The 27994-nt window shown below is 35.3% G+C and overlaps 1 protein-coding gene across 1 annotated transcript; it reads right to left on the reverse strand.

Moving 5' to 3' along the window:
• Positions 1 to 305: 305 nt before the first annotated feature.
• PLK4 (polo like kinase 4) lies at positions 306 to 27980 on the reverse strand. The gene is made up of 16 exons (XM_017658741.3): positions 27718 to 27980; positions 26946 to 27041; positions 26147 to 26242; positions 25952 to 26066; positions 22945 to 23968; positions 22312 to 22412; positions 20274 to 20641; positions 19335 to 19439; positions 18867 to 18969; positions 17735 to 17884; positions 9960 to 10093; positions 9779 to 9870; positions 9499 to 9637; positions 8508 to 8648; positions 1282 to 1388; positions 306 to 932 (listed from the first exon to the last, which is right to left on the reverse strand). Exons 1-16 carry the CDS (start codon positions 27745 to 27747, stop codon positions 830 to 832), a joined length of 2904 nt encoding a protein of 967 aa, XP_017514230.2. The 5' UTR covers positions 27748 to 27980; the 3' UTR covers positions 306 to 829.
• Between the last annotated feature and the right edge of the window lie 14 nt (positions 27981 to 27994).

Here is a 27994-nt window from a genome sequence, read left to right on the forward strand (position 1 = left end):
GTTAAACAATCTTCATCATATTTAAGTAGATTTATTCTAATTTTACCTTGAGTATTTCATTGGGAATGACTCTGCCACTATCATATATTCTTTTCTTGATAACTGCATTAACATTCTTCAGTATTGAAATGTTTACTATTAAAATATATAGGTATCTCCAGATAAGGGTAAACAATATGTATACCATTTGCAAAATCAATTTTTAAAATTTATTTAGCTCTTAAACAGGCAATAATATTAAAAATGAGTTTATTTGTAACTTATTCTAAGTATTTAATTAAATAAACCAAAAGATAAAGTAACTTTATCACTGCATTTATTTTTTTTATAAAATGAATTTGCAGAAATGTTTCATCAGAAACATGCTACAAAAATAAATATAAAACAAATATACATGTTTACATATGTTGCTTATAACATACACATTATTTACATGTTCAAAAATTTAAAAACTCCACCAAGTTTTGTCTATGATTCTCAACATGTCTGAGGAATAAATAATAGAAGCAAAAATATTCCACAGACCATTAATATTTTTACTTTCAAAAGATTGTTCAATACAAGTATATGATCATCGTAAGTATGGGGGTACATGTTTTCAGGAAAAAGGTAGATGTACTATTTTAATCTATGACCACTACATTTTATAAGTGATTCAAGTTTTATTTTGCTTTGTTCTCTCATTAAAATACATCCATTATGGTATAGATTAAATTCTTTTGTAAAAAGGCTTTCCAAGGAAGCTACATTAAATTAAAAAAAAGTCACTTCACTTGAAAGCCAACAAAAATGTTATTTATTAAATTTATGTATCTAAAAGGAGCTTTAATCAGTGAAAACTAGGAGTTGGACTAGAAAACATCAAAAGGATGGAAGAAAGACACTGTAATTTCTGTTTGATGTATTCTGGTAATTTTTCATTTTCTCCATACCTAAGTGAAACAAAAGAAAAAAAAAAAACAAAAACATAACTTAATTACTGGTTCATATGAAAGTACCAAAACATAAGATATATTTTTCAGTCAAATAAAGCATACCCAATTTGTTTCCATTGAAACAGACAAATTTCTACATGTAGTTAAATAAAAAAAGAAAATTGGATCAAAGAACTTGAACTGGCTTTATAATTTCTAAAGCAAGCTGAAAATTTGGATTCTTCATTACATTGAAGGTCCTAATCTACAGAAAATATATAACTTTATTAACTCATTTATTTCAACATACAGAGAAAACAAAATTATAGCAAAGAACTGAATATCAACCTTTATTTTAAGAACTTACCTAGTTGTCTGACCATTTGGTGATGTATAATTGATAGAAGACACTCCTGCCTGTACGACCAACTGGGATCCATCATTAAACTGAACCCACACGGCACCAGTAGTTAACTAGAAAAATAATAAGCATACGAAGTTACTATACAGTACAGGGTATGAAGTTCGTAAAAGGTACTCATGTTTAATAGATTTTTCAGTTAAAAAAATAACCCTCTCAGATTAGTGCAAATTTTGAGCTTTGGTGGTAAAAGTATTGACAATATTTATATCTCTTTTCATTATTTAAAATCTAGGCCATTATAATATTAAAATATTCTAAATAAATCCTGTTTTTTATTTGTTTCCACTAGGGTATCTGACTAGTTTTTTGTTGTTTTGTTTTTTACATAGTATTTCCAATGAACAACAGATTTAGGAAATAACAAAAGCAATACTTTCTTAATATTTCCCTCTGTTCTTCATGTTAAACCACAAGAATTTCTCTTCTGCATATGCATGTAAAATATTAACCTTTGAAACTTGTTCCTTTAGTCAGTGATATTTACAATATGTCACTCCAAATAGAGTACACAGAAGACATGGACACTGTAATCAAACAGACCAGGATTTACATTCAGACTGCCAAGAAGTGAGTAGGACCAGTGCAAGCCAATCAACCATTACAAGCTATAATTTCACCATCTATAAAAGGAGGCAACATCAACTTTACTAGGTTTTATGTAGGTTAATAATGAGATAATGGATGTGAAAAATAAGGTTCCACATAGCAGGTACTCAAAAAATGCTAACTTTCCTTTATTTTCTACCCCCATAAAGGATTGGGCTGCATTTTTGCTCCACTGTAAATAAAAATTACATGGGCTATGCTCAAAAGTTTTCAAGTTTCAAGCTTTAAGATAATATATGCATATTAAGTTCACACCTACATAAAATTTTCCAAGTTTGAAACTCAAATGTGGAATTAAATTTTAAGTGCAAAATCCTTTTCTGCCAAATGAAAGTTACTCTAGTAATAGGGATTACAGTTTCTAAAAGTTAAAATGCCCCGGGTATCATTCTTAATCACTAATAATTACACATTATCATGAACTCTACTTTAAATATTAATGGCAAAAATAGGTAACCCAGTCCCTAGCAGGCAATTTGTTGAATCAACAATAGGTAGAGTTTTCCAACTGTATACAAATAAGAAATATTTAAAAATTTAATGATATAACCAATGTTAAAAAAAAAGGGTAAAAAATTTTCCTGCAAGAAGAAATCTTTACAGGGATTAAAGATGGTGGCATGAGAGGAGAGACAGAGGCTTCCTCCTAAAACCGTATACAATTAGAACTAATCCTGAAACTATACAACTAATCCTGAAAGAGCAACAGGAAAGAGGACAGAGTCAGACTGCATACACCTGGAGAAAAGAGCAGACCTCATGGAACAGGGTAACGTGCCAAAGCTGAGGCCCAGCGGGACCCAAGCCCTTTCCCCACCCCAGCTCACGGGCAGGAGGAAGAGAAATGGAACAGGGAAGGAGTGTAAGGCATGAGACTGCTGAATACCTAGCTCCAGAGATCTGCTCTGGGAGCACAAACCTACATCTCATGGTGCTTTCATGAGACTTGCGTGATTACAGGGTTGGAAAGCTAATACAGGCAGAATTCCTGGAAAGACTGAGATTCCAGCCGCCTGCGGAAAGCAGGGATCCATATCCGGCTGCTCTGGGACAAAAGCTTATACCTGTGTGCTCAGCCCACTGGTTCAGGCAGTGGAGACAGGCATAGCAGTCGGGAAGCAAGAAACAGCTCTTTCCTCCACCCAGGCACCAATACTGCTCTCGTCCGACCCCCGACATTGCTTCAGAGGCTGAGCAACTCCAGAGTAGAGCTTCTGGACACTAAAGGGCACCATATACAACTATGAAATGCTGAAGGAACTTGGTCCAGAGTAAAATTTAAAAAACTCTGGAGAAAGATTTAAATGACATTGACCTTATGACTCTTCCTGAAAGGGAGTCCAAAATAAAAATCATCAACATGCTAATGGAGGTATGGAAAGATATCCAAGAACTCAGGAATGAATTCAGGTCAGGGATCCAATCGCTGAAGAGCACAATGGAGGGTACTGAAAGCAGGTTGGATAAGGTGGAGACGATAAATGAAATAGAAACTAGAGAAGAGGAATACAAAGAAGCTCAGGTATAGAGAAAAAAAGGATCTCTAAGAATGAAACAATATTGAGAGAACTGTGTGACCAATCCAAACAGAACAATATTCGCATTATAGGGATACCAGAAGAAGAAGAGAGAGATAAAGGGATAGAAAGTGTCTTTGAAGAGGTAGTTGCTGAAAACTTCCCCAATCTGGGGAAGGACATAGTCTTTCAGGCCATGGAGATCCACAGATCTTCTAACACAAGGGACCCAAGGAAGACAACACCAAGACATATAGTAATAAAACTGGCAAAGATCAAGGATAAGGACAGACTATTAAAAGCAGCCAGAGAGAGAAATAAGATCACATACAAAGGAAAGCCCATCAGGCTAACATCAGACTTCTCAGCAGAAACCTTACAGGCCAGAGGGGAGTGGCACGATGTATTTAATGCAATGAAGCAGAAGGGCCTGGAACCAAGACTACTTTATCCGGCAAGATTATCATTTAAATTTGAAGGAGTGATTAAACAATTTGCAAAAGCTGAGAAAATTTACCTCCCACAAACCATCTCTACAGTCTATTTTGGAGGAACTGCTATAAATGGAAGTATTCCTAAGGTTTAATAGCTGTCACCAGAGGAAATAAAATCACAGTAAAGAAAGTAGAACAGCTCATTACTAAGCAAATGCAAAATTAAATTAACTATCCCTAAAGTCAATCAAGGAATAGACAAAGAATACAGAATGATACCTAATATATAAAGAATGGAGGAGGAAGAAAAAGGAGGAGAAAAAGAAAACAACCTTTAGATTGTATTTGTAACAGCATATAAAGTGAGTTAAGTTAGACTCTTACATAGTAAGGAAATTACCCTTGAACCTTTGCCAACCACGAATCTAAAGCCTGCAATGGCAATAAGTACATACCTATCAATAATCACCCTAAATGTAAATGGACTGAATGCACCAATCAAAAGACATAATGTCACTGAATGGATAAAAAAACAAGACCCATCTATATGCTGCCTGCAAGAGACTCACTTTAAACCCAAAGACATACACAGACTAAAAGTGAAGGGATGGAAAAACATATTTCATGCAACTAAGAGAGATAAAAGCAGGAGTTGCAATACTTCTATCAGACAAAATAGACTTCAAAACACAGAAAGTCACAAGAGACAAAGAAGGACATTACATAATGATAAAGGGGTCAACAAAAATATATAACTATTATAAAATCTATGCTCCCAATACAGGAGCACCCACATATGTGAAACAAATACTAACAGAATTAAAAGGGGAAATAGAATGCAATGCATTCATTCTAGGAGACTTCAAAACTCCACTCATTCTAAAGGATAGATCAAAAAGACAGAAGATAAGTAAGGAGACAGAGGCACTGAACAACACAATAGAACAGATGGACCTAACAAACATCTACAGAACACTATACGCAAAAGCAACAGAATACCCATTTTTCTCAAGTAAACATGGAACATTTTCAAGAATAGATCATATACTAGTCCACAAAAAGAGCCTCAGTAAATTCAAAAAGATTAAAATTGTACCAACCAGTTTCTCAGATCACAAAGATATGAAACCAGAAATAAATTACACTAAGAAAATGAAAAATCCCACAAACACATGGAGGCTGCACAACATGCTCCTAAATAACTAATGGATCAATGACCAAATAAAAACAGAGATCAAGCAATATATGGAGACCAATTACAACAATAATTCAACAGTGCAAAATCTGTGGGACGCAGCCAAGGCTGTGCTAAGAGGAAAGTATATTGCAATACAGGCCTACCTCAAGAAGGAAGAACAATCCCATATAAGCAGTCTAAACTCACAATTAATGAAACTAGAAAAAGAACAACAAATGAGGCCCAAAGTCAGTAGAAGGAGGGATAATAAAAATCAGAGCAGAAATAAATAAAATTGAGAAGAATACAACAATAGAAAGAATCAATGAAAGCAGGAGCTGGTTCTTCAAGAAAATAAAGAAAATAGATAAACCCCTGGCCAGACTTATCAAGAAAAAAAAGAGAGTCTACTCACATAAACAGAATCAGAAATGAGAAAGGAAAATCACTATGGACACCACAGAAAAACAAAGAATTATAAGAGAATACTATGAAAAATTATATGCTAACAAACGGGATACCTAGAAGAAACCAATGACTTTCTAGAAAAATACAACCTTTCAAGGCTGACCAAGGAAGAAACAGAAAATCTGAACAGAAGAATTACCAGCAATGAAATTGAACTGGTAATCAAAAACCTACCAAAGAACAAAACCCCTGGACCAGAAGGCTTCACTGCTGAATTTGATCAGAACATTTAGTGAAGATATAATACCATCCTCCTAAAAGTTTTCCAAAAAATAGAAGAGGAGGGAATACTTCCAAACTCATTCTATGAGGCTAGCTTCACTCTAACACCACAAAAAAAGAAAATTACAGACCAATATCCCTGATGAACATAGGTGCAAAAATACTCAACAAAATATTAGCAAACCAAATTAAAAAATACACCAAAAAGATCATCCATCATGATCAAGTAGGATTCAATCCAGGGATGCAAGGATGGTACAACATTCGAAAATCCATCATCATCATCATCCACCACATCAACAAAAAGGACAAAAACCACATGATCATCTCCATAGATGCTGAAAAAGCATTTGAGAAAATTCAACATCCATTCATGATAAAAACTTTCAATAAAATGGGCATAGAGGGCAAGTATCTCAACATAATAAAGGCCATATATGACAAACCCACAGCCAACATTATACTTAACAGTGAAAAGCTGAAAGCTTTTCCTTTAAGATCAGGAACAAGACAAGGATGTCCAGTCTCCCCACTTCTATTCACCATAGTACTGGAGGTTCTAGCCCCAGCAATCAGACAACATTAAGAAATAAAAGACATCCAGATTGGCAAAGAAGTTAAACTGTCCCTGTTTGCAGATGACATGATATTGTACATAAAAAACCCTACAGAATCTACTCCAAAAGTACTAGATCTAATATCTGAATTCAGCAAAGTTGAAGGATACAAAATTAATACACGGAAATCTCTTGCTTTCCTATACACTAACAATAAACTAGCAGAGAGAGAAATCAGGAAAACAATTCCATTCACAATTGCATCAAAAAGAATAAAATACCTAGGAATAAACCTAACCAAGGAAGTGAAAGACCTGTACTCTGAAAATTACAAGATACCCATGAAAGAAATTAAAGAAGATACCAATAAATGGAAATACATCCCATGCTCATGGATACGAAGAATTAATATTGTGAAAATGGCCATCCTGCCTAAAGCAATCTACAGATTCAGTGCAATCCCTATCAAAATACCTACAGCATTCTTCAACAAACTAGAGAAAATCGTCCTAAAATTCATATGGAACCAAAAAAGACCTTGAATAGCCAAAGCAATCCTGAGAAGGAAGAATAAAGCAAGGGGAATTACGCTCCCCAACTTCAAGCTCTACTACAAAGCTACAGTAATCAAGACAATTTGGTAGTGGCACAAGAACAGACCAATAGACCAATGGAACTAGAGAGCCCTGATATAAACCCAACCATATATGGTCAATTAATATATGATAATGGAGCCATGAACATACAATGGGGAAATGACAGCCTCTTCAACAGCTGGTGTTGGCAAACTGGACAGCTACATAAAAGAGAATGAAACTGGATCATTGTTGAACCCCATACACAAAAGTGAACTCGAAATGGATTAAAGACTTGATTGAATGTAAGTCATGAAACCATAAAACTCTTAGAAGACAACATAGGCAAACATCTCCTGAATATAAGCAGAACAACTTTTTCCTGAACCCATCTCCTCAAGAAAGGGAAACAAAAGCAAAAATGAACTCATGGGACAACATCGAACTAAAAAGGTTTTGTACGGCAAAGGACATTGTCAACAAAACAAAAAGGCATCCAACAGTGTGGGAGAACATATTTGTAAATGACATATCTGACAAGGGGTTAACATCTAAAATATATAAGGAACTTACACACCTAAACACCCAAAAAGCAAATAACCTGATTAACACATGGGCAGAGGATATGAAGAGACACTTCTCCAAAGAAGAAATTCAGATGGCCAACAGACACACAAGATGCTTCACATCCCTAATCATCAGGGAAATGCAAATTAATACCACAGTGAGATATCACCTCACACCAGTAAGGATGGCCAGCATTGAAAAGACTAAGAACAACAAATGCTGGTGAGGATGTGGAGAAAGGGGAACCCTCCTACACTGCTGGTGGGAATATAAGGTAGTTCAACCATTGTGGAAAGCAATATGAGTTCCTCAGAAAACTAAAAATAGAAATATCATTTGATCCCAAAATCCCACTTCTTGGAATATACCCAAAGAATACAACTTCTCAGATTCAAAAAGACATGTGCACCCCTATGTTTATTGCAGGACTTTTTACAATAGCCAAGATATGGAAGCAACCTAAGTGTCCATCTGTAGATGAATGGATGAAGAAGTGGTACATATATACAATGGAATACTATTCAGCCATAAGAAAGAAACAAATCCTACCATTTGCAGCAACATGGATGGAGATGCAGGACATTATGCTCAGTGAAATAAGCCAGGCAGAGAAAGACAAATGCCAAATGATTTCCCTCATTTGTGGAGTATAACAATGAAGCAAAACTGAAGGAACAAAATGGCAGCAGACTCACAGAGTCCAAGAATGAACTACTAGTTACCAAAGGGGAGGGTTGTGGGAGCACAGTTGTTCAGGGAGGGTTATTATGTTTAGTACACATGGTGTGGGAGATCATGGGAGAACAGTGTAGAACAGAGAAGGCACATAGTGGATCTCTGGCATCTTGCTGCACTGATGGACAGTGACTGCATTGGGGTATGGGTGGGGACTTGATAATATGGGTAAATGTAGTAAACACACACAAAAAATAAATAAATAAATAAAATAAATCCTTAAGATAATTTGTTTTTTGGGAATTATCTAATCACTGTGGAAATGAAAGAAATTCATACTGAGAAAATCCATTTTCCTAAAAACTTCTCACCTGTGTGGCCCAACCAACATTTTTCACAAAAACAGATTTCATAAGTTGTGCCGTTTTAGGAAGACAATCTTTTACACTAGTAGAAGAGATGTTTGTTCCAAAGGCTGTAGTTGTAAGTCCAAGTCCATCATTTGTAACTATCTATAAACAGTAAAAGAAGGAAGATATTATTCCTCAATATTTTTATAAGCCAACCAGCAAAAGTAGGAACTGACTGAATTTTCATTAGCTTAATTTTTAAAAAACAAAATTAAAAAGTAAAATATAACTACATAAACAATAATAAAGTTCAGATTGAAAGTATTAATTAAAAAATATATAACAACAATATGGAACATTAGAAAAATACAGAACAGAAAAAAAAGTTATACATTTGCTCTTTTCTTTTTGGTAGATTTGTCATTTTTTTCCCAAAGTATAATTTTTCATAGCTATAATGACATGTATTTGATATTAATGTGAGTACACACACACATGAAACACACAGATCTATTTTTTTTAATGTTGCTTTTTTTCTACATTGCTGTATATTGTCTGTATGGCATGATAGTTTATCAAATAAAAATATGGTAAGTTCATTTAACCATGAGCCTGTCATTGATATTAAGACAATTAATGATATTTTTACTAGTAAAAAGAAAACTCTATATATATTAATATATTTAATAAGGGGTCATGTTACATAGGCCTCACTGAGGTAACACTGAAACTGAGACCTGAAGGATAAGAAAGAATTAGACATTAACAGGTTGGGGAAAATAGCTGCAGGTCAAGTGAAGAACATGTGAAAAAGCCCCCAGAGTTTGACTAACTCAAAGTCCTAAAAGAAAGCTTCTGAAGCTCAAGTACAGAGTGTGGGGCAAAGCAGCTCAGGATGAGGCTAGAAAAGTAAGTAGAGAATAGAAAAGCCACAGAAAGTTTTAATTTTATATCAAGGGCATCAGGCAATCACTGAAGAGTTTAAGGTGTAGAGTGACAAATCTTTACTTACAGAAGGATTAAGTACTGGTGCCTGTTTAGAAGTACCACTATTGAAGACCATTCTATTCAAAGATGGTCTCTCTCTCATTGGGTAGTCTAGATCCATAGGAGGAGGAGGTGATATTGGTGAACTAGTACTACCAGGTTTTCTGAAAGACAAAGAAATGTCCCAATACATTACCTTAATTAAAGCTTTCAATTTACAGAATAAAATGTTCAAAATGTAAACAACAAACTCTTTTTTAACACAATACATTTTAGCTCCATTTAAAATTTTTTCAAGCATTTACCTTCCTATGATTATTGGGAAAAACGGAGCACTGCCACTTTTCTTTTCCTCTTCTGAAATTATGGATTCCAGTGCTAAACAAATGCGATGGCTCTATTTCAAAAGAGTGCTTTCCATTATTATTTCACCTATGTTATTTGTATCATTAACTGCATGAAAAACAACTACAAGCAGGTACATACCTCATTAGCATGATCCATATACGTTTTTATATCTTCTTTCAAGCTATTACCTCCACTTTCACCTTTTAAGGTGTAAGATTTCCCAGTCTTTTCAATCACCTGAATAAGATCTTCTGTTTTGTGTATCTTTGTTCCTTAAAAAATAAGAAAACTATTCTTCTATCTCTTCTTTAAATATTCTTAGATTTACATGTATATCAGAAAATAATGGAGCCTACACCAAAGTATCATTTATATACGCTTGTTGACAATGAAATAAGGCTCTCCCAAGTATTCAATAAATATAGGCCACCCACTTTTCTTTTTTGCATATATTGGACTTAAGTCTGATATTTTTATATTTTAAAAGAATCACTGCTTTCATACAATAAAATAACTGAAAGATAACTATATGTGTACTATGTTAGTGTATGTGCTGTGTCCCTTAAAAAAGGGAGGTTAACAGATTAAGAAGTAAATCATCTTTATAGAATTCATTTAGAAAATAAGATTCTCTGGTTCAACCCTTTTCTTTAGCCACATTTAGAAATTTTTTTGGTATCATTAATCTACAATTACATGAGGAACATTATGTTTACTAGACACCCCCAATCATTACGTCCCCCCACATGCCCCATTACAGTTTCTGTCCATCAGCGTTAAGATGCTATATAGTCACTACATGTCTTCTCTTTGTATAGCCCTGCACGTGACTCCCCCTAATTATACATGCTAATCATAATGCCCCCCTCCTTTTTTCAACCCCTTATCCCTGCCTTTCCACCCATCCTCCCCAGTCCCTTTCTCTTTGGTAATGGTTAGAACATTCTTGGGTTCTGTGAGTCTGCGGTTGTGTTGCTCCTTCAGTTTTTTCTTTGTTCTTATACTCCACAGATGAGTTAAATGATTTGATACTTGTCTTTCTCCACCTGGCTTATTTCACTGAGCATAATACCCTCTAGCTCCATCCATGTTGTTGCAAATGGTAGGATTTATTTTCTTCTTGTGGCCGAATAATATCCCATTGTGTATAAGTACCACATCTTCCTTATTCATTCATCTATTGATGGACATTTAGGCTGCTTCCATTTCTTGGATATTATACATAGTGCTACGATAAGCAGAGAGGTGCATATGTTTTTTTCAAACTGGGTTGCTGCATTCTTAGGGAAATTCCTAGGAGTGGAATTCCTGGGTCAAATGGTATTTCTATTTTGAGCTTCGTTTTTTTTTCTCTTTCTTTTTCTACTTTTTTTTTTTAACTTTTATTTTGTTATCATTAATCTACAATTACATGAAGAACATTGTTTACTAGGCTCTCCCCTACCCCAAGTCACCCCCCACAAACCCCATTACAGTGACTGTCCATCACCATAGTAAGATGCTGTAGAATCACTACTTGTCTTCTCTGTGTTGCACAGCCCTCCCCTTTCCCCCACATTATACATGCTAATCATAATACCCCCTTTCTTCTACCCTACCCTTATCCCTCCCTACCCTCCCATTCTCCCCAGTCTCTTTCCCTTTGGTAACTGTTAGTCCATTCTTGGGTTCTGTGATTCTGCTGCTGTTTTGTTCCTTCAGTTTTCCTTTTGTTCTTATACTCCACAGATGAGTGAAATCATTTGGTATTTGTCTTTCTCCACTTGGCTTATTTCACTGAGCATAATACCCTCTAGCTCCAACCATGTTGTTGCAAATTGTAGGATTTGTTTTCTTTTTATGGCTGAATAATATTACATTGTGTATATGTACCACATCTTCTTTTTCCATTCATCTACTGATGGACACTTAGGTTGCTTCCATTTCTTGGCTACTGTAAATAGTGTTGCGATAAACATAGGGGTGCATCTGTTTTTTTCAAACCGGAGTGCTGCATCCTTAGGGTAAATTCCTAGAAGTGGAATTCCTGGGTCAAATGATAAGTCTATTTTGAGCTTTTTGAGGAACGTCCAAATTGCTTTCCACAATGGCTCAAATAATTTACATTCCCACTAGCAGTGTAGGAGAGTCCCCCTTTCTCCACAACCTCGCCAACATTTGTTGTTGTTTGTCTTTTGGATGGTGGCGATCCTTACTGGTGTGAGGTGATATCTCATTGTGGTTTTAATTTGCATTTCTCTGATGACTAGCGATGTGGAGCATCTTTACATGTGTCTGTTGGCCATCTGAATTTCTTCTTTGGAGAACTGTCTGTTCAGCTCCTCTGACCAGTTCTTGATTGGATTATTTCCTTTTTGTTTGAGATGCATGAGAGCTCTTATATATTTTGGTTGTCAACCATTTATCGGATCTGTCATTTATGAATATATTCTCCCATACTGTAGGATACCTTTTTGTTCTATTGGTGGTGTCCTCTGCTGTACAGAGAAGCTTTTCAGCTTCATATAGTCCCACTTCTTCATTTTTGCTTTTGTTTCCCTTGCCCGGGGAGATATGTTCATAATGAAGTTGTTCATGATTATTTCCAAGAGATTTTTGCCTATGTTTTTTTCTAAGAGTTTTATGGTTTCATGACTTACATTCAGGTCTTTGATCCATTTTGAATTTACTTTTGTGTATGGGGTGAGACAATGATCCATTCTCTTAACGTAGCTGTCCAGTTTTGCCAGCACCATCTGTTGAAGAGTCTGTCATTTCCCCAATGTATGTCCATGGCTCCTTTATCCTATATTAAGTGACCATGTATGTTTGGGTTAATATCTGGACTCTCTTTTCTGTTCCACTGGTCTGTGGGTCTGTTCTTGTGCCAGTACCAAATTCTCTTGATTACTGTGGCTTTGTAGTAGAGTTTGAAGTTGGGAAGCGAGATCCCCCCTGCTTTATTCTTCCTTCTCACGATAGCTTTGGCTATTAAAGGTCTTTTGTGGTTCCACATGAATTTTAAAACTATTTGTTCCAGTTCGTTGAAGAATGCTGTTGGTATTTTGATAGGTATTGCATTGAATCTGTAGATTGCTTTAGGCAGGATGACCATTGTGACAATATTAATTCTTCCTAGCCAAAAGCATGGGATGAATTTCCATTTTTAGTGTCCTCTTTAGTATTCTTAAGAGGGTCTTGTAGTTTTCAAGGTACAGGTCTTTCACTTCCTTGGTTAGGTTTATTCCTAGGTATTTTATTCTTTTTTATGCAATTGTGAATGGAATTGTTTTCTTGATTTCTCATTCTGCTAGTTCATCGTTAGTGTATAGGAAAGCAAGAGATTTCTGTGTATTGATTTTGTATCCTACAACTTTGCTGAATTCAGGTATTTGTTCTAGTAGTTTTGGAGTTGGGTCTTCAGGGTTTTTTATGTACAATATCATGTCATCTGCAAATAGTGACAGTTTGACTTCTTTACCAATCTGGATGCTTTGTATTTCTTTGTTTTGTCTGATTGCTGTGGCTAGGACCTCCAGAACTATGTGGAATAACAGTGGGGACAGTTCGCATCCCTGTCTTGTTTCCAATCTTAGGTGAAAAGCTTGCAGCGTCTCGCTGTTCAGTATATGTTGGTGGTCAGTTTGTAATATATGGCCTTCAATATGTTGAGGTACTTGCCCTCTATACCCATTTTGCTGAGTTTTTATCATGAATGGATGTTTTGTCGAATGCTTTTTCAGCATCTGTGGAAATGATCATGTGGTTTTTGTCTTTCTTTTTGTTGATGTGTTGGATGATGTTGATGGATTTTCGAATATTGTAGCATCCTTGCATCCCTGAGATGAATCTCATTTGATCACGGTGTATGATTTTCTTGATGTATTTTTGAATTTGGTTTGCTAATATTTTTTTGAGTATTTTTGCATCTATGTTCATCAAGGATTTTGTTGTATGATGTTCTTTTTTTGTGGTATCTTTGCCTGGTTTTGGTATTAGAGTGATGCTGGCTTCATAGAATGAGTTTGGAAGTATTCCCTCCTCTTCTATTTTTTGGAAAACTTTAAGGACAATGGGTATTATGTCTTCTCTCTATGTCTGATAAAATTCAGCGCAAGTCCATCTTGCCCCTGAGTTTTGTTCTTTGGTAGTTTTTTCATTACCGATTCAATTTCGTTGCTGGTAATTGGTCTGCTCAGATTTTTTGTTTCTTCCTTGGTCAGTCTTGGAAGGTTGTATTTTTCTAGGAAGTTGTCCATTTCTTCTAGGTTTTCCAGTTTGTTACCATATAGATTTTCATAGTATTCTCTAATAATTCTTTGTATTACTGTGAGGTAGGTCATGATTTTTCCTTTCTCATTTCTGATTCTGTTCATGTGTGTAGATTCTTTTTCTCTTAATAAGCCTGGCTATGGTGTTATCTATTTTGTTTATTTTCTCAAAGAACCAGCTCTTGGTTTCATTGATTTTTTTCAATCATTTTATTCTTCTCAATATTATTTATTTGTTCTCTGATCTTTATTATGTCCATCCTTCTGCTGCCTTTGGGCCTCATTTGTTAATCTTTTTCCAATTTCAATAATTGTGACTTTAGACTATTCATTTGGGATTGTTCTTCCTTCTTTAAATAGTCCTGGATTGCTATATACTTTACTCTTAGAAATGCCTTCACTGCATCCCACAGAAGTTGGGGCTTTATGCTGTTGTCGTTATTTGTCTCCATATATTGCTTGATCTCTATTTTAATTTGTTCTTTGATCCACTGATTATTTAGGAGCATGCTGTTAAGCCTCCATGTGTTTGTGAGCCTTTTTGTTTTCTTTGTACAATTTATTTCTAGTTTTATACCTTTGTGGCCTGAGAAGTTGGTTGGTAAAATTTCAATCTTTTTAAATTTACTGAGGCTCTTTTTGTGGCCTAGTATGTGGTCTATTCTGGAGAATGTTCCATGTGCACTTGAGAAGAATGTGTATCCTGGTGTTTTTGGGTGCAAATTCTGTATTTGTCTATTAGGTCCATCTGTTCTAGTGTGTTTTTCACTGCCTCTGTATCCTTACTCATTTTCTGTCTGGTGGATCTGTCCTTTGAAGTGAGTGGTGTGTTGAAGTCTCCTAGAATGAATGCATTGCATTCCATTTCCTCCTTTAATTGTATTTCTTTTACATATATTTGTGCTCCTGTATTGGGTGCATATATAGTTATAATGGTTATATCCTCTTGTTGGACTGACCCCTTAATCATTATGTAATGTTCTTCTTTATCTCTTGTTTCTTTGTTTTGAAGTCTATTTTGTCTGAAACTAGTATTGCAATACCAGCTTTTTTCTCCCTATTGTTTGCATGAAATATCTTTTTCCATCCCTTGACTTTTAGTCTGTGTGTGTCTTTGGGTTTGAGGTGAGTCTCGTAAGCAGCATATAGATGGGTCTTGCTTTTTTATCCACTCTATTACTCTGTGCCTCATAATTGGTGCATTCAGTCCATTTACATTTAGGGTAATTATTGAAAGGTATGTACTTATTGCCATTGCAGACTTTAGATTCATGGTTACCAAAAGTTCAAGTGTAGATTCTTTACTATCTAATCATATAACTTAATTTGCTTATTAAGCTATTCTAAACACAGTCTGATGATTCTTTATTTCTCTCCCTTCTTATTCTTCCTCCTCCATTCTTTATTTGTTAGGTGTTTTAATGTGTACTCTTTTGTGCTTCGTTTGACTGCTTTTGTGAGTAGTTGATTGTATTTTTTTACTTTAGTTAGTATTTGGTTCGTCTTCTTTCTTTGCTGTGATTTTATTTTCTCTGGTGACATCTATTTAGCCTTAGGAGTGCTTCCATCTAGAGCAGTCATTTAAAAATATCCTGTAGAGGTAGTTTGTGGGAGGCAAATTCTCTCAACTTTTGCTTGTCTGGGAATTATTTAATCTCTCCTTCATATTTAAATAATAATCGTGCTGGATACAGTATTTTTGGTTCAAGGCCCTTCTGTTTCATTACATTAAATATATCATGCCATTCTCTTCTGGCCTGTAAGGTTTCTGTTGAGAAGTCTGATGATAGACTGACAGGTTTTCCTTTGTAGGTGACCTTTTCTCTCTCTCTGGCTGCCTTTAATACTCTGTCTTTGTCTTTGATCTTTGCCATTTTAATTATTATATGTCTTGGTGTTTTCTTCCTTGGTCCCTTTTGATGGGAGATGTGTAGGCTTCCATGGTCTGAGAGACTATTTTGTCCCCCAGTTTGGGAAGTTTTCAGCAATTATTTCTTCAAAGACACTTTCTATCCCGTTTTCTCTCTTCTTCTGGTACCCCTACAATGCGCATATTGTTGCATTTGGATTGGTCACACTCCTGATATTCTTTCATTCCTGGAGATCCTTTTATCTCTGTGCCTCAGCTTCTCTATATTCTTGTTCTCTGATTTCTATTCCATTAATGGCCTCTTGCACCTCATCCAGTCTATTCTTAAGTCCTTACAGAGACTGTTTTATTTCTGTATTCTCCCTCCCAACTCGATACTTTAGCTCTTGCATATTTCTCTGCAGGTCCATTAGCATGGTTATGACCTTTATTTTGAATTCTTTTTCATGAAGATTGGTTAAATCTATCTCCCCTGGTCCTCTCTCAGGGGCTGTATGGGTGATTCTGGACCGGATAAAATTTTTCTGCCTTTTCAAGGCGATATAGGTAGTCGTAGGCAGGTAGCACATGTGTTAGCTTGGAGAACAAAGTCCCTTCCTGCTTGCTAGTCACCTTGCCATTCTCCGCTGGCTGTACCAGTTACCCGCACACTGGGAGCAGGCTCTGGGTTAATCCCAAGTTGCAGCAGGTGGGTCACCTCAGAGCCCTTCGGGGAGAGGCAGGCAAACCGGTGTGCTCTCCTTCGAGAATGGTGCTCCTTCGTACCCTGCCCCGGCTTCCTCTGCCTGTGCAGGGCAGCTGCTCGCCAGCGGTGGCCCCGGGTGGTCGCGTGCCGGGAAGAGGCTCTGGGTGGTTGCGGATGCTCCCAGGCTGCTATGCCGGGGCCACGCAGGAGGGGAAATGAACAGCACGCTGTTTATTGCCATGAGGAGCTTCAGTGCTGCGCTGCCTCCCAGGGTTAGGGTGCCTGAAGATTCCCAGGTGCTGGGCTGAGTGTGCCGGGACGATTCCATCTAGCTGTGAAGCCCCTGTCCCTTTAAGACTTTGAAAAAGCACTCGCTTTTCTTTTGTCCCAGGGGTTCCGGCTGTGAGGACCTGCTCGTAGATTTTACTTTTCTGTTTCCCTAATATCCAGCACACCATGCAATGTGTGCCTGTGCTCCTGGTGCAGATCAGTAGGGCTGGTTATTCAGCAGTCCTGTGGTTCCACCCCCTTACAGCTCCAACTCCTCTTCTCCTGCCGGGAACCTGTGGTAGGGGGAGTGCTCAGGTCCCCCTGGGCTGCGGCTTATATTTTCCCCCCTTCGTGAGGTGCTGAGTTCTTGCAGATGTAGATGTAGCCTGGGTGTTGTACTGTATCCTCTAGTCTCTCTGTTAGGTGTAGTTTTATTTATTGTATTTTCAAAAATATATATGGTTTTGGGAGATTTCCGCTGCCCTACTCACACCACCACCTTCCCCTCCTTCCCACATTTATAATTCTTATAATATGGTATATGTCCATTTGAGTTTCTCATAAGAATTGGATATTGTTTATTTTATTTTTATTTTTGTACTATCAATCTCTATATTGTTAAATTTGAGCCAAAAAAAGAAGACTAATATACATATTAAAGGATAAACTGTTCACAAGAAAGCATATATAAAATTGTTAGCATAACTTGACATATACTGTGCTATATAATCTATTTATAGAGATATACATATGTATTAAAAATGATATGTTGAATTAAAAAAAAACTACTAAATTGCATACTAAAGGGAAAAATTTTTCATTTCTAAATGGTACTTACCATCATAAAACCAAACCTCACAATCAGCACCAGGAGAATTCTCCATCAAAACGCATTTAGCATATCTTGTAAAATAAGTGATTTTTGGAGATTTAGACCTTACAAGCTGTACAAATCTGGAAGCATATTGATATTTTCGCCAATACTTTTCTTGGGGGAGGAAAGAAAAAAAATTTCCTAGTATTGGAATAAAGTTTTGACTTGACATATAAATACCATGAAACTTTAATATTTCTACTCTTTCTCAAAAAAATCAAGTTGATTGTTTAATAATCTTATTGCCAAACCAAAAATACTTTAGAGGTATGTGTATTATTTTAATGAAAGCTAAAGATGGTATAATAAAATTCCCAAGAAGTATATAAGAAAATCTAATGACTAGTATCATGATTATTTTAAAAGTTCTCTTTCTTTGAATAATTGATTCCTGATGAGAGAACGATTCCAGGGAAGTGTTAATAAATGAAAAGACTTTTTTCAGATCCAAATGATTTTCATGAAAAGAAATACAGTTCTTCTTATCTTAGTAGAGCATACAGTTTTATGGTCCTAATATACAAAAGCAAGTTTTTGCAGTTCTCTGTAATTATGGTGACTTACAGTACTTAAACAGTTTTGTCTACCTGCTTTGATTTCTAGTAGGTTTAGGTTAGATAGGTTTTCTTGTTTGTTTCTAAAAGTCACCTCAGTGAAGTCTTACTTTTTAATTTCCCAATCCATAATATCCAGAAGCTGAACTAGAGGTGAAATTTAATTAGCCACAATTATAAATAATCATTTATGTAGCACAGTAATGATTTCAAAAATCAAAAACTAGATACTTCATGTTGAATTTTTAACATGATTCTAGACAAATTAGTAACTAAACAAGTATACAAAGTAAATTTTGTGATATATTTCTACTTAAATAAATAGAATACCATTATAACTTAACTACAAGCAGGTACATACCTCATTAGGTAGACAAATAAATAATTGTATTAGTAAGGCACACATGTCACCATATACAAAGTCTTACAACATGACCTGTAGCCTGGCAGAAACCAAGATATTTACAGCCTATGATATCCACATATATATAGTTTATGTATATATAAATCCATCATCTAAATTTAATCTCTGGTAAATTTACCTGGTAAATTGTCAAAGTTATAGCTACTGATGTTGTCAGTAGGTAAGGGCGGTCTATCAGCAATAGGGAAACCTCTTCCATCATTTGGATAATAAATAGTGATCTGCCAAAAAATTTTTTAAAGAATTTTAATTATATGCCATTAAGTTACTAAAATTACTAAAATTATGAAAAACATTTTCATATAATTTAAATATTTTATTGAAAATGCTAAATATTCTCTAAAAGTAATTTTTTGATTTTTAAACTTAGGCTTAAACTTTAGATTTTTAGTAATAATTATTAAAAAACCATACTAATTTATTTAAATATGTGTAGTATGCTATGTCAGTTTTTTAATTCAGAGACACTATCATATCAGGAAAACTGACTTTTTTTAATTGCAAAGATATCATAGAATGAATTAGCAATTTAAAATACTTAAGTGATGATTTGAAGTTGTAAGACAGTACAGTAAATCAACATTACCATATTTCCATCACTAGATATTTGAAGAACTTCTTTCACATATTCTTGAGATGTATACTCCTTTAGAAGCTCCACACATACCTCTTCTGAATCAAGTATGCTTACCTAAAAAAACCCCAAAAGACAAAAAACTATAATCAATAACAATGGTTTACTAGAATAGCTCTGACATATATAAAAACTTAGAAGTACTTAACCATGGCAGAAACAAAAATTAAAGCCAAAATCGAATAGCTGCTCCACTGCAACAGTTTAGACCAGAGGTGTATTTGAGCACAATTGTGAAGCATAAGGAGCAAAGGTAAGAAAGGACAATGAAGTGTGAAATGATAACCAGTGAGCAAAATGAAAGCAGAAGGTAGGGTGGAGCATAAGGACTTTGAAGAGACAATAGCAAGCCAAACAAAGGCAAACCTGGGTGAAACAGAAAAGAAGGGAGAAACAGGAAGATGTAATTAAAAATAAAAATAACCACTCCCAATTCACACAGGACATTTTTCAAAACTCCACACTTAATTTTATGTAGGGCTTTTAAATAGGGCTAGATGTTTAAAAAAAATTTTATTTTCTAGTTTACCTTTTTGATTTGAGATTAAATGTAGAAACAAAAACAAAAGCAAAAGGTAATATTTAATATTTAGCGATTGGAACTGGGAATAAAATAATATTTAACAATATTTAGTGGTATTTTTAATGTTTTTCATTATTGGTAATTTAAAATTCAAAATATATCAGTATTAGCTCACCATTCTTAAAGGAGCCAGAAGGAAACAAGCTATTTTTCCATTAACACCTAGTCTTTCCTTTTAAATGAGTTTATCAATTACATTTCAGAAGTATAGGAGCATTATAGGGAACTAAAAAAACATCATGTTTGGTATCAGAAACCATATACTCAAGGAAAATATCATAGAGTAATTTAGAAAAATAGAGACATACCACAGCCTTTTTGGTTTTCTGTCTGATTGGTTTTAACCTATAAGCAGTCAAAGGAGATGTAATGCTTCGTAATGTACGTTTCTGATAACCCACTGGTGGCTCCACACCCCTAGTCTTGCTTTGTTCAGAAAGAGGGTCTAAGCCAAAAATGGACTCTTGTTGAATTATCTGGGGTTTACTGTGAAATGCAGTCATATATTTCATGGTATTCAGCTGTTTTGCAGAATGCACGTCGTCAGAAGCATCAGGGCTATTTTTGGCTCTTATGTCAGTCCAGGCATTTCTTGACGTGTCTTGCACATCTGGATGGCCCTGGAAATCTCTGTTTGGGTCAATGCTGTTGTGCTCAGTAGTTTCTTTTAAATGGGCTATAAAATACATAGAATAGAGCAATTGAGTAAATAAAAAGCCAAGTATACACAAAACAATGTCATGCTGGTATTATTCTAATTTTTTTTTTTGAGAAAAAGAAATCTAGTTATAAACAAACTCATACTTTTTCTAACAAATAATATGACATAATAAATGAATGACTTTAAAAGGACATTTTAAGCCCAATTGCAAAAGAATTCCTTTAGTATTCCTAAGACTAAGAAAAAAGATATTAAAATGTAATTAATTTTTTAATAAAGGCAGAAACTAGTCACCTAGTCACCTAATTCTAAAATAAGCAACTGCCAATGCTCCAACAAAAAGATTTGAGAGGAGTTCCTAGGTAATCATTCTACATAATATGCAAATTTACTCTTTAAGCTGAGGACTGTCTATTCCATCTCCATTTACAAAATATCCAACTAAAAGCAAAAACACTGTGAAACAGCTTTAATTAATATTTAATATTACAAATGTATTTGCATCCACTTTTTAAAAAGTACTTGTTGAACTTCACCCATTTATATTTTAAATGGTTTTAGAGTGCATATGGGAACATTATTTTTGTAAAGTCCTAAAAACGATTAGACAATATAAAACTCTAAGGTAATTTTTCAAAGCTAAGCTCTAAAAATTTGTGCTTTTTTCCCCCTACTCCCATTATGACAGAAAACATGTGTACCAAACAATATACTCTAAAACTGCAGCAGCACTACTAGATTATTATAATGAGGTGATTTCCCCATGTCCATATTACCAAATAGAAGTATTAACACAACAGAAAGTTAAGTGCAAGATTAAGTACATGGCAGTTTTATGGTTTAAAAACAAACCTGAATTATGTTCAACAAGTACACATTAAAAGAGTAATTCTCTTTGGGTTCTTAAAAATAATATACATTAAAAAAAAGAAGAGTACTGTTGAGGTGATATAACAACTCTGCTTAAATTACAACCATATTATGCACTTTGAGGTAATGTGATACTTAGTAAAAAATTTTATCCGCTCCTCCATATGTTTCTTTTTTATCCTTTTTTTCCCATCATTATTTTCCAACCCACCTTCTGTGCATCTGTCATGCTCATTAATGAGAATGTTTAACTTTCAAACTCTATGTTCATAAAAAAATCAATGACTTGGATGACAGCTGTTTAAAAATGTGTACTTTAGTGTATGTGAGGTCCCATTGGTAAACAATGATGTCCACATCAGCTTCTACTTAAAAATAAACTTAATCATCTTTTATTTCACAGGCATTAATAGTAGGCTTGTTACAGAGAGGCTACAAGAGCAGAGGAGTTTAGGGTATAGTCTCTGATTCCAACAGGGGCTGGAATCCTGGATCCTCTACTTATGGGCTGGGTAGCTTGGCAAATTAAGCTCTGTGCACCATAATTTCCCCCTTTGTAAGATAGGACTAATAACAGTAGCTTCCTTGCATGTATGTCTTTTTGTGAGAATTTATTAAGTTAATAATATATGTTAAGCATTAAGGACAGTGACTGATATAAAAACTCAAAATGTGTTCAGTAATTATTACTAATATTGTAATATAGTTATTGAAAATATATTATTTTCTTAAGAAAACCCAAACAGAAAACTGCAGTGCTTGTTAAGTATCCAAGTCATTAATTTTATTCATTAAATACCTCATTAAAAACTCACCATTTATTTGCAGATTTCCAAACCACTGTTGCACCATTTCAGTCTGAGATGTCTTGTCTGAAAATGGAAAAGGAGTTTTTCCTGGACAAAGATGATTGGAGCTAAACAAAGAAAAAAAATTCCATAAACGAATAAAAAACTATTGGGTAATACTATTTTTAACATAAAAATATTTTAAAAGGAGGGAAACGTCTTTTGATTTGAATACCTGAAAATTTTAGAGTAACTGTAGGAACCAATAGTTGTACAACTGAATTGTTTCTAAGGAGCTAAGCTCCCAAACCAAAATGCCTATGGTACTAAGTACTTTAGGGATCAGACATGTTTAATATATGATACTTTGCATGGGAGAAGACCTACTTCATATAAAATATAAAGTAAAACTTAAAAATTTCCAAGTGTGAAACACATACTACACATTCATGAAGACATACAATCATTTTTAAAAGGAACTCTTAACCACATTAAAAATCACCATTCTGATTCTCTTCCTAATAAGATAGAAATTATGATTAAGAAGTACTCCAGGAACATCTGACAATGTTAGAAAAAAGATATCCCTAGTTAGATGCAGCTACATTTTGTATTAATGTTTATCAAAAAATAAAATTCTACTGATAGAATTATTCTTACAGTGCTTGATCATTATCAGGTCTTTCAAAAGATCCGGAACTATTGGATGTCTTTTCTTTAAAGAAGTGAAATATATTGACATTGCTGTTTGTGGGTGAGCAACTTTCTTCACTCTCATCTACTCCTGGTCTTTTGAATTTTGCAAGCATTTCTGCTGAGTGACATCGTTCCATCGTATATGTTTTTGCTCGAGGCTGACTATTGGAAGTGCTGGATCTATCAGAGGAATGGGCTCTACGTAGGTATCGAGAATGTGGCCTTTCTTCTGCATCTTGGATTACTCTTCCCCTTCCATTATTTCTGAGTTGTTGTTCTTGATTTCCCCACTGAGTATAAAAACTGTTCCCATCTCCTGAAGAAGAAAAGTCACTTGAATTTTTCTTTGGGAAAACAGTCATTTTATTTGGGAGTGGCTGATCAATCAAAAGTCTTCTTCTGTCAAATAAACTACCATTTATGCTGGTACTTGAAGAAGCCGTAATTGCAGTAGAAATTGTGGCATGTCCACTATCAATTGAGTCTTCTACAGTTCCTAAATCTTTACTTTTTGTTGAAGACTTTCGGGACATAAAAGGATGGTCTAATACTGAAGACAGACTCAAACGATCTGCTGGATTTCTACGAAGTAACTGGTGAATGAGGTCCTTGGCCTCTCTTGACAAAAGAGTTGGCATTTCATAATCTGCCAGTACTACTTTATTTAATGTATTCTTGACTGTGTCAGTGTCAAAAGGTGGTCTTCCAATAAGCAATGTATAAAACATACAGCCCAAGGACCAAACATCAGATTCAAGTCCATGTGCACTTCGTGTTGCAATTTCTGGTGAAATGTAATTAGGAGTTCCACATAATGTATAGTGCTTTTCATGTGGCATTTTCAACTGAGTTGCCAGCCCAAAATCAGCAATCTTGATGTTCATATTTCGTGTGAGTAAGAGGTTAGAAAGAGTCAGGTCCCGGTGTAATATACCATGAGAATGGAGATACAACATTCCTGTGGTGATCTGGTGCATGAAGTGTCGAGCTGTTAGGATATAAAAAATACACTTAAAATTCAGAAAATCTGAAAGATTTGGTATTTAGCATCTTAGAACTCAGTATTAATAAACTCAAGTACATGTGTCAGAATAAGTACACTGGCCTCCAGCCTAGTTTTATACCAGCCAAATTACTCTGATAAATTCATAATAATCTTTAATTTCCTATAAGACGGCTAGGAGTTCTTTTAATCTTTGTCCTTTCTAACTGATGAGCTTTTTACACAGTTAAAAGGAAGCTTAATTTTATTTGCAATCAGGACAAACTAGAGCAACTAGGGTAGAAGTCCATAGTAATTAGGACAAAATATTTGTAATTGCACAAACAATTCATAAATACATTTTAATTGTAAAAAAAGGCAAGTTAAAGTTCCTTTGATGTTCTCCCAATCCCTCCCAAAAAGTAACCACTATTAACTGTGTATAAATTCTTTTATACTTTTCTTGCATTTACATATATTTAAATCTACAAAAATACACTGTAATAAATGCTTTCTAATATAAAAAGTTTCATTATTTTTTCCCCACTTTACAATATTTCTTAGAGATATTGTATGTAAGTATACATAAATTTTCAATTATTTAACTATTGATGAACATTTAGGTCACTTCTGATATTACAAGATTACAAAAAATAGATAAACATTCTTATACAAAGTTGTTTTCTTGTGCATGTCTATAGGGTGCTTCTCTACAGTAAATTCAAGTAGAATCACTTAAAAGGTTGAAGGATAAAATATTAATACCTTGCCAAATTGCCCTTCAAATGACTATTATTTTTATGCAAATCCTCATTAACATTAGATAATCTCAATCCAATGAGTAAAAATGGTACTCATTATTTACTTGCCATACTTATGATTACTACTGTTTGAATATCTCTTCATGTTTATTGGACATTCTATATTTTTCTTCTCTGAACAATCATCTTATATCCCCAACACATTTTTCTATGTGATTATCCTTTTCTATTTAGGCATGCCTTAAATATTAATTTGCCGTTCATATATTTCACAACTATTTTCTTCTTATCTTTGTTTTTTAAATTCTTTGACGGTCTTTTGTCATACATGTTAATTTTAATTAAGTCAAATTGGTAGTTCTTTTCCTTTATAGGTTTTTTTTGCAGGTTTTACTTTACCTTACTCTTAATATATATGACCAAACTGTTCTCCAAATGGCTTATAAAGATTCAAATGTACAAAAGTCTATTAGCAACGACCTTTTTTAGCTTACTTGAAATCTCAGTTAGCAGGGTAAGATAATTTGAAAACAACTATTTATGTGATATTGTATGGACCTTATCTGATACTGATCTGAAGCATAAAAAGTTACTTAAAAGAAACCAGGGTTTGGATTTGAAACTGGCTATGTATTTGAGAATAAGGAATTATTAGGTGTGATATGACTTTGTGCTTTTGTTTGTTTAAAGGTTTCTATCTTTTAAAGATATACAGATGTAGATAAAAAGATGCTTATGATTTGCTTCAAAATACTCTGGGAAACTGGGGAGATAAGGATACAGATGAAATAATTTGATGAGTTGATAGTTTTAGAAGTTGAGTGGTAAGTTCATGGGGACTCATTATACAATGCTACTTATGTTTGACATTTTTTATAATAAGTTGTTTCAATAATTATTTGTGATTGACTTAGAAACTACTTTAGTTATTACTAGCATTCTAAAAAGCTTATCTCTCGATTCAAAAAGATACACACTGAAGTGCTACCGATGGTTTAATTTAAAATGTGGTTCTGGGGAAAAATGGATAACAAATTTCTCCTTTTAGTTCTCTAATGTTTGCATTATTTATAGGAATTAACGGCTTTTATTATCTTGGGAGGAAAAGTCTCACTTTCTAGACCAAAATAATAGTTGAAACGGTTTTACTAAATATTACAAAATAGCACATTCTTTAATACCACAACTTAAAGAGTAAAATTTATTTTAAAAAAAAGCAGTCGCCTACCTTCATTTTCTGAGAATGGTTTCATTCTGTTCTTTAGATACCTGTTCATTTCTCCATTATGGCACATTTCTAATACTAGGTACACATAATTGTTATCTTCAAAATAGTTATACAGCTGAAATGAAAAAGGGCATAATAAATTATAACATACAAGAATTTGGTGACCTTAGTCACTTCTATAAAATTTTATCTTACCTCCAATATAGAAGGATGCTTTAATTGGCAATGTATTTTCACCTCATTCTGTACTCTCTGTACCATTCCAGCTTTGTACATGGCTTTCTTATCTATCTAAAAATAACGTGAGAGGTTAAATGTTGATGATAAAGTTTAAAATACGAAGTTTTCAAAAGTTAACTATGAAAAGAGGAAGTATACTTTAAAATATTCTCAAGTCTTTCTATCTACTTTTTTACGAGATCAGTTTATCTAGCAGAGTGCACATTCTATGAAAGTTTGTCAATGCATTCTAATACCTCTCCCAACTTAAAGAATTTAATAGGGCAACTATTCTCTGTAACAATAACAATTTAGTCAAGCATTAAAATAAAACTTTCCTTCCCTTGAAATTTCCTACAGATTAAGATAAGTGATTCTTAATTTGCTTATATTACTCCTAATAGACTGACCTCTAACAATCAAGAACAGTATTTTATTTTAGATTGTTACAGTGTGATACAGAACTATACACAAGTATACTCTTATTATTATGAACAAATTATTATTTGTTATTTGATTTCTGCCGATTCAGGTATGCTTAATAAAGAGCAAGTACGAGGTCTACTGAACATTAATGAAGATAAAAACACATATTTCAGCATGGCCAAAGATCTAAGGTATCTTTAAGGTCAATCACTGGACTTGGCACTATTGTCTTCTGCCTAAGTAATGGGTTCTTCACACAATAAAAGGTTGGTAAAGTTTCTGACATCTCAATCACCTCTCTATAGTTACTTCCAAAGTAGAAGTGAGAAGTTTATTAATATATTCTTACCATTTTGATTGCAACTTCCAAACCAGTGTGAATGGACTCAGCTCTGTAGACACCAGCAAATGATCCTTTACCAAGCAGATTTCCAACTTTAAAATCCTTAAAAGTTAAAATTAAAGAATATGTGTGATTACTCACAAAAGTAGAAAGGAAGAATGATGGGAAGGGACTGGAAAAGATTAAATGGATCGAGAAGGGAATTTCAATAAAAAATTCAAGCAGGTAATACACCTCGATACGGCAGGAGTCTGGGGTAAGAAGCATGTCTACACCTTGCGGGGCTCCCTGAGCGTCCAGGCTGGGCTCCAGTTAGGGCACCCAAATGATGGGCTTCCTCAACCTCAGTGCAGCCTCAGCCCCAGCTCCCACCTCCAGCCAACCCCTTGGGAGCCAAGCCCCCTGCCAGAATCCCGCCGCAGCTCCCGCCGGCGGTAACCGCCCTTCGCTTGGAGAAGGGGGAGGCAGCCTTGCCTTGCTCTAGAGCGGCAGCTCCGGCGGGACAGCTGACATGAAGCCGCGGTGTCCAGGGACACAGGGGCGGGGCAGCGAACGACTCACCTGTATCAGCGCCCCCCCCCCCCCCACGACGCCTCTGAGGGGCGGGCCGCTCCGCCCCCAAACAGCTGGGTCCCCGCGGTTGGGACCCTCCCAAAGCACCTCGGCGCCCGCCCAGCAGCCGTTAGCTCGCTTCTCTCGGGCGCCTTTCAGCAGATGTTTCCAGTCCCGCCACTTTTGCCTCCCACCAGCCCGCCTGAGGACTGCCTAGTCCTTTCACCTCGATCTTCTCTCCGATGCAGGTCGCCATATTTCCAGGCCCCTGCCTGTGCTTCCCGGATTAGCTTCCGTCACGCAGTCCCGTCGAGGCAGCGCTCCAAGCAGCCAGCCGGGTTTGGCGCCCATCAGGCTCGGCTTACTAGGCCGCCGCTCCTGGCGACGACAGTAAAGCCACCAAAAGGTCTCCCGGGCACCTTCCGAGGCCTGGGCGGCGCCTCCGCGCTCCCATTTTGAAAAACTCCCGCCGGTTGCATCCGAACAAGGCTGGCCCTGACGTA

Source organism: Manis javanica, chromosome 5 (genome assembly GCF_040802235.1).
Source record: "Manis javanica isolate MJ-LG chromosome 5, MJ_LKY, whole genome shotgun sequence".
NCBI classification, from domain to species: domain Eukaryota; kingdom Metazoa; phylum Chordata; class Mammalia; order Pholidota; family Manidae; genus Manis; species Manis javanica.

Excerpts from the sequence above, each read along its gene's own strand:
- PLK4 (XM_017658741.3), bottom strand. The coding sequence starts at position 27,747 with ATGGCGACCTGCATCGGAGAGAAGATCGAG. Across the intron at positions 9,871-9,959 it reads ATATGGATCATGCTAATGAG|AGCCATCGCATTTGTTTAGC; the intron begins GTATGTACCTGC and ends CTTTTGAAATAG. Across the intron at positions 9,638-9,778 it reads TTCCCAATAATCATAGGAAG|AAAACCTGGTAGTACTAGTT; the intron begins GTAAATGCTTGA and ends TTTGTCTTTCAG.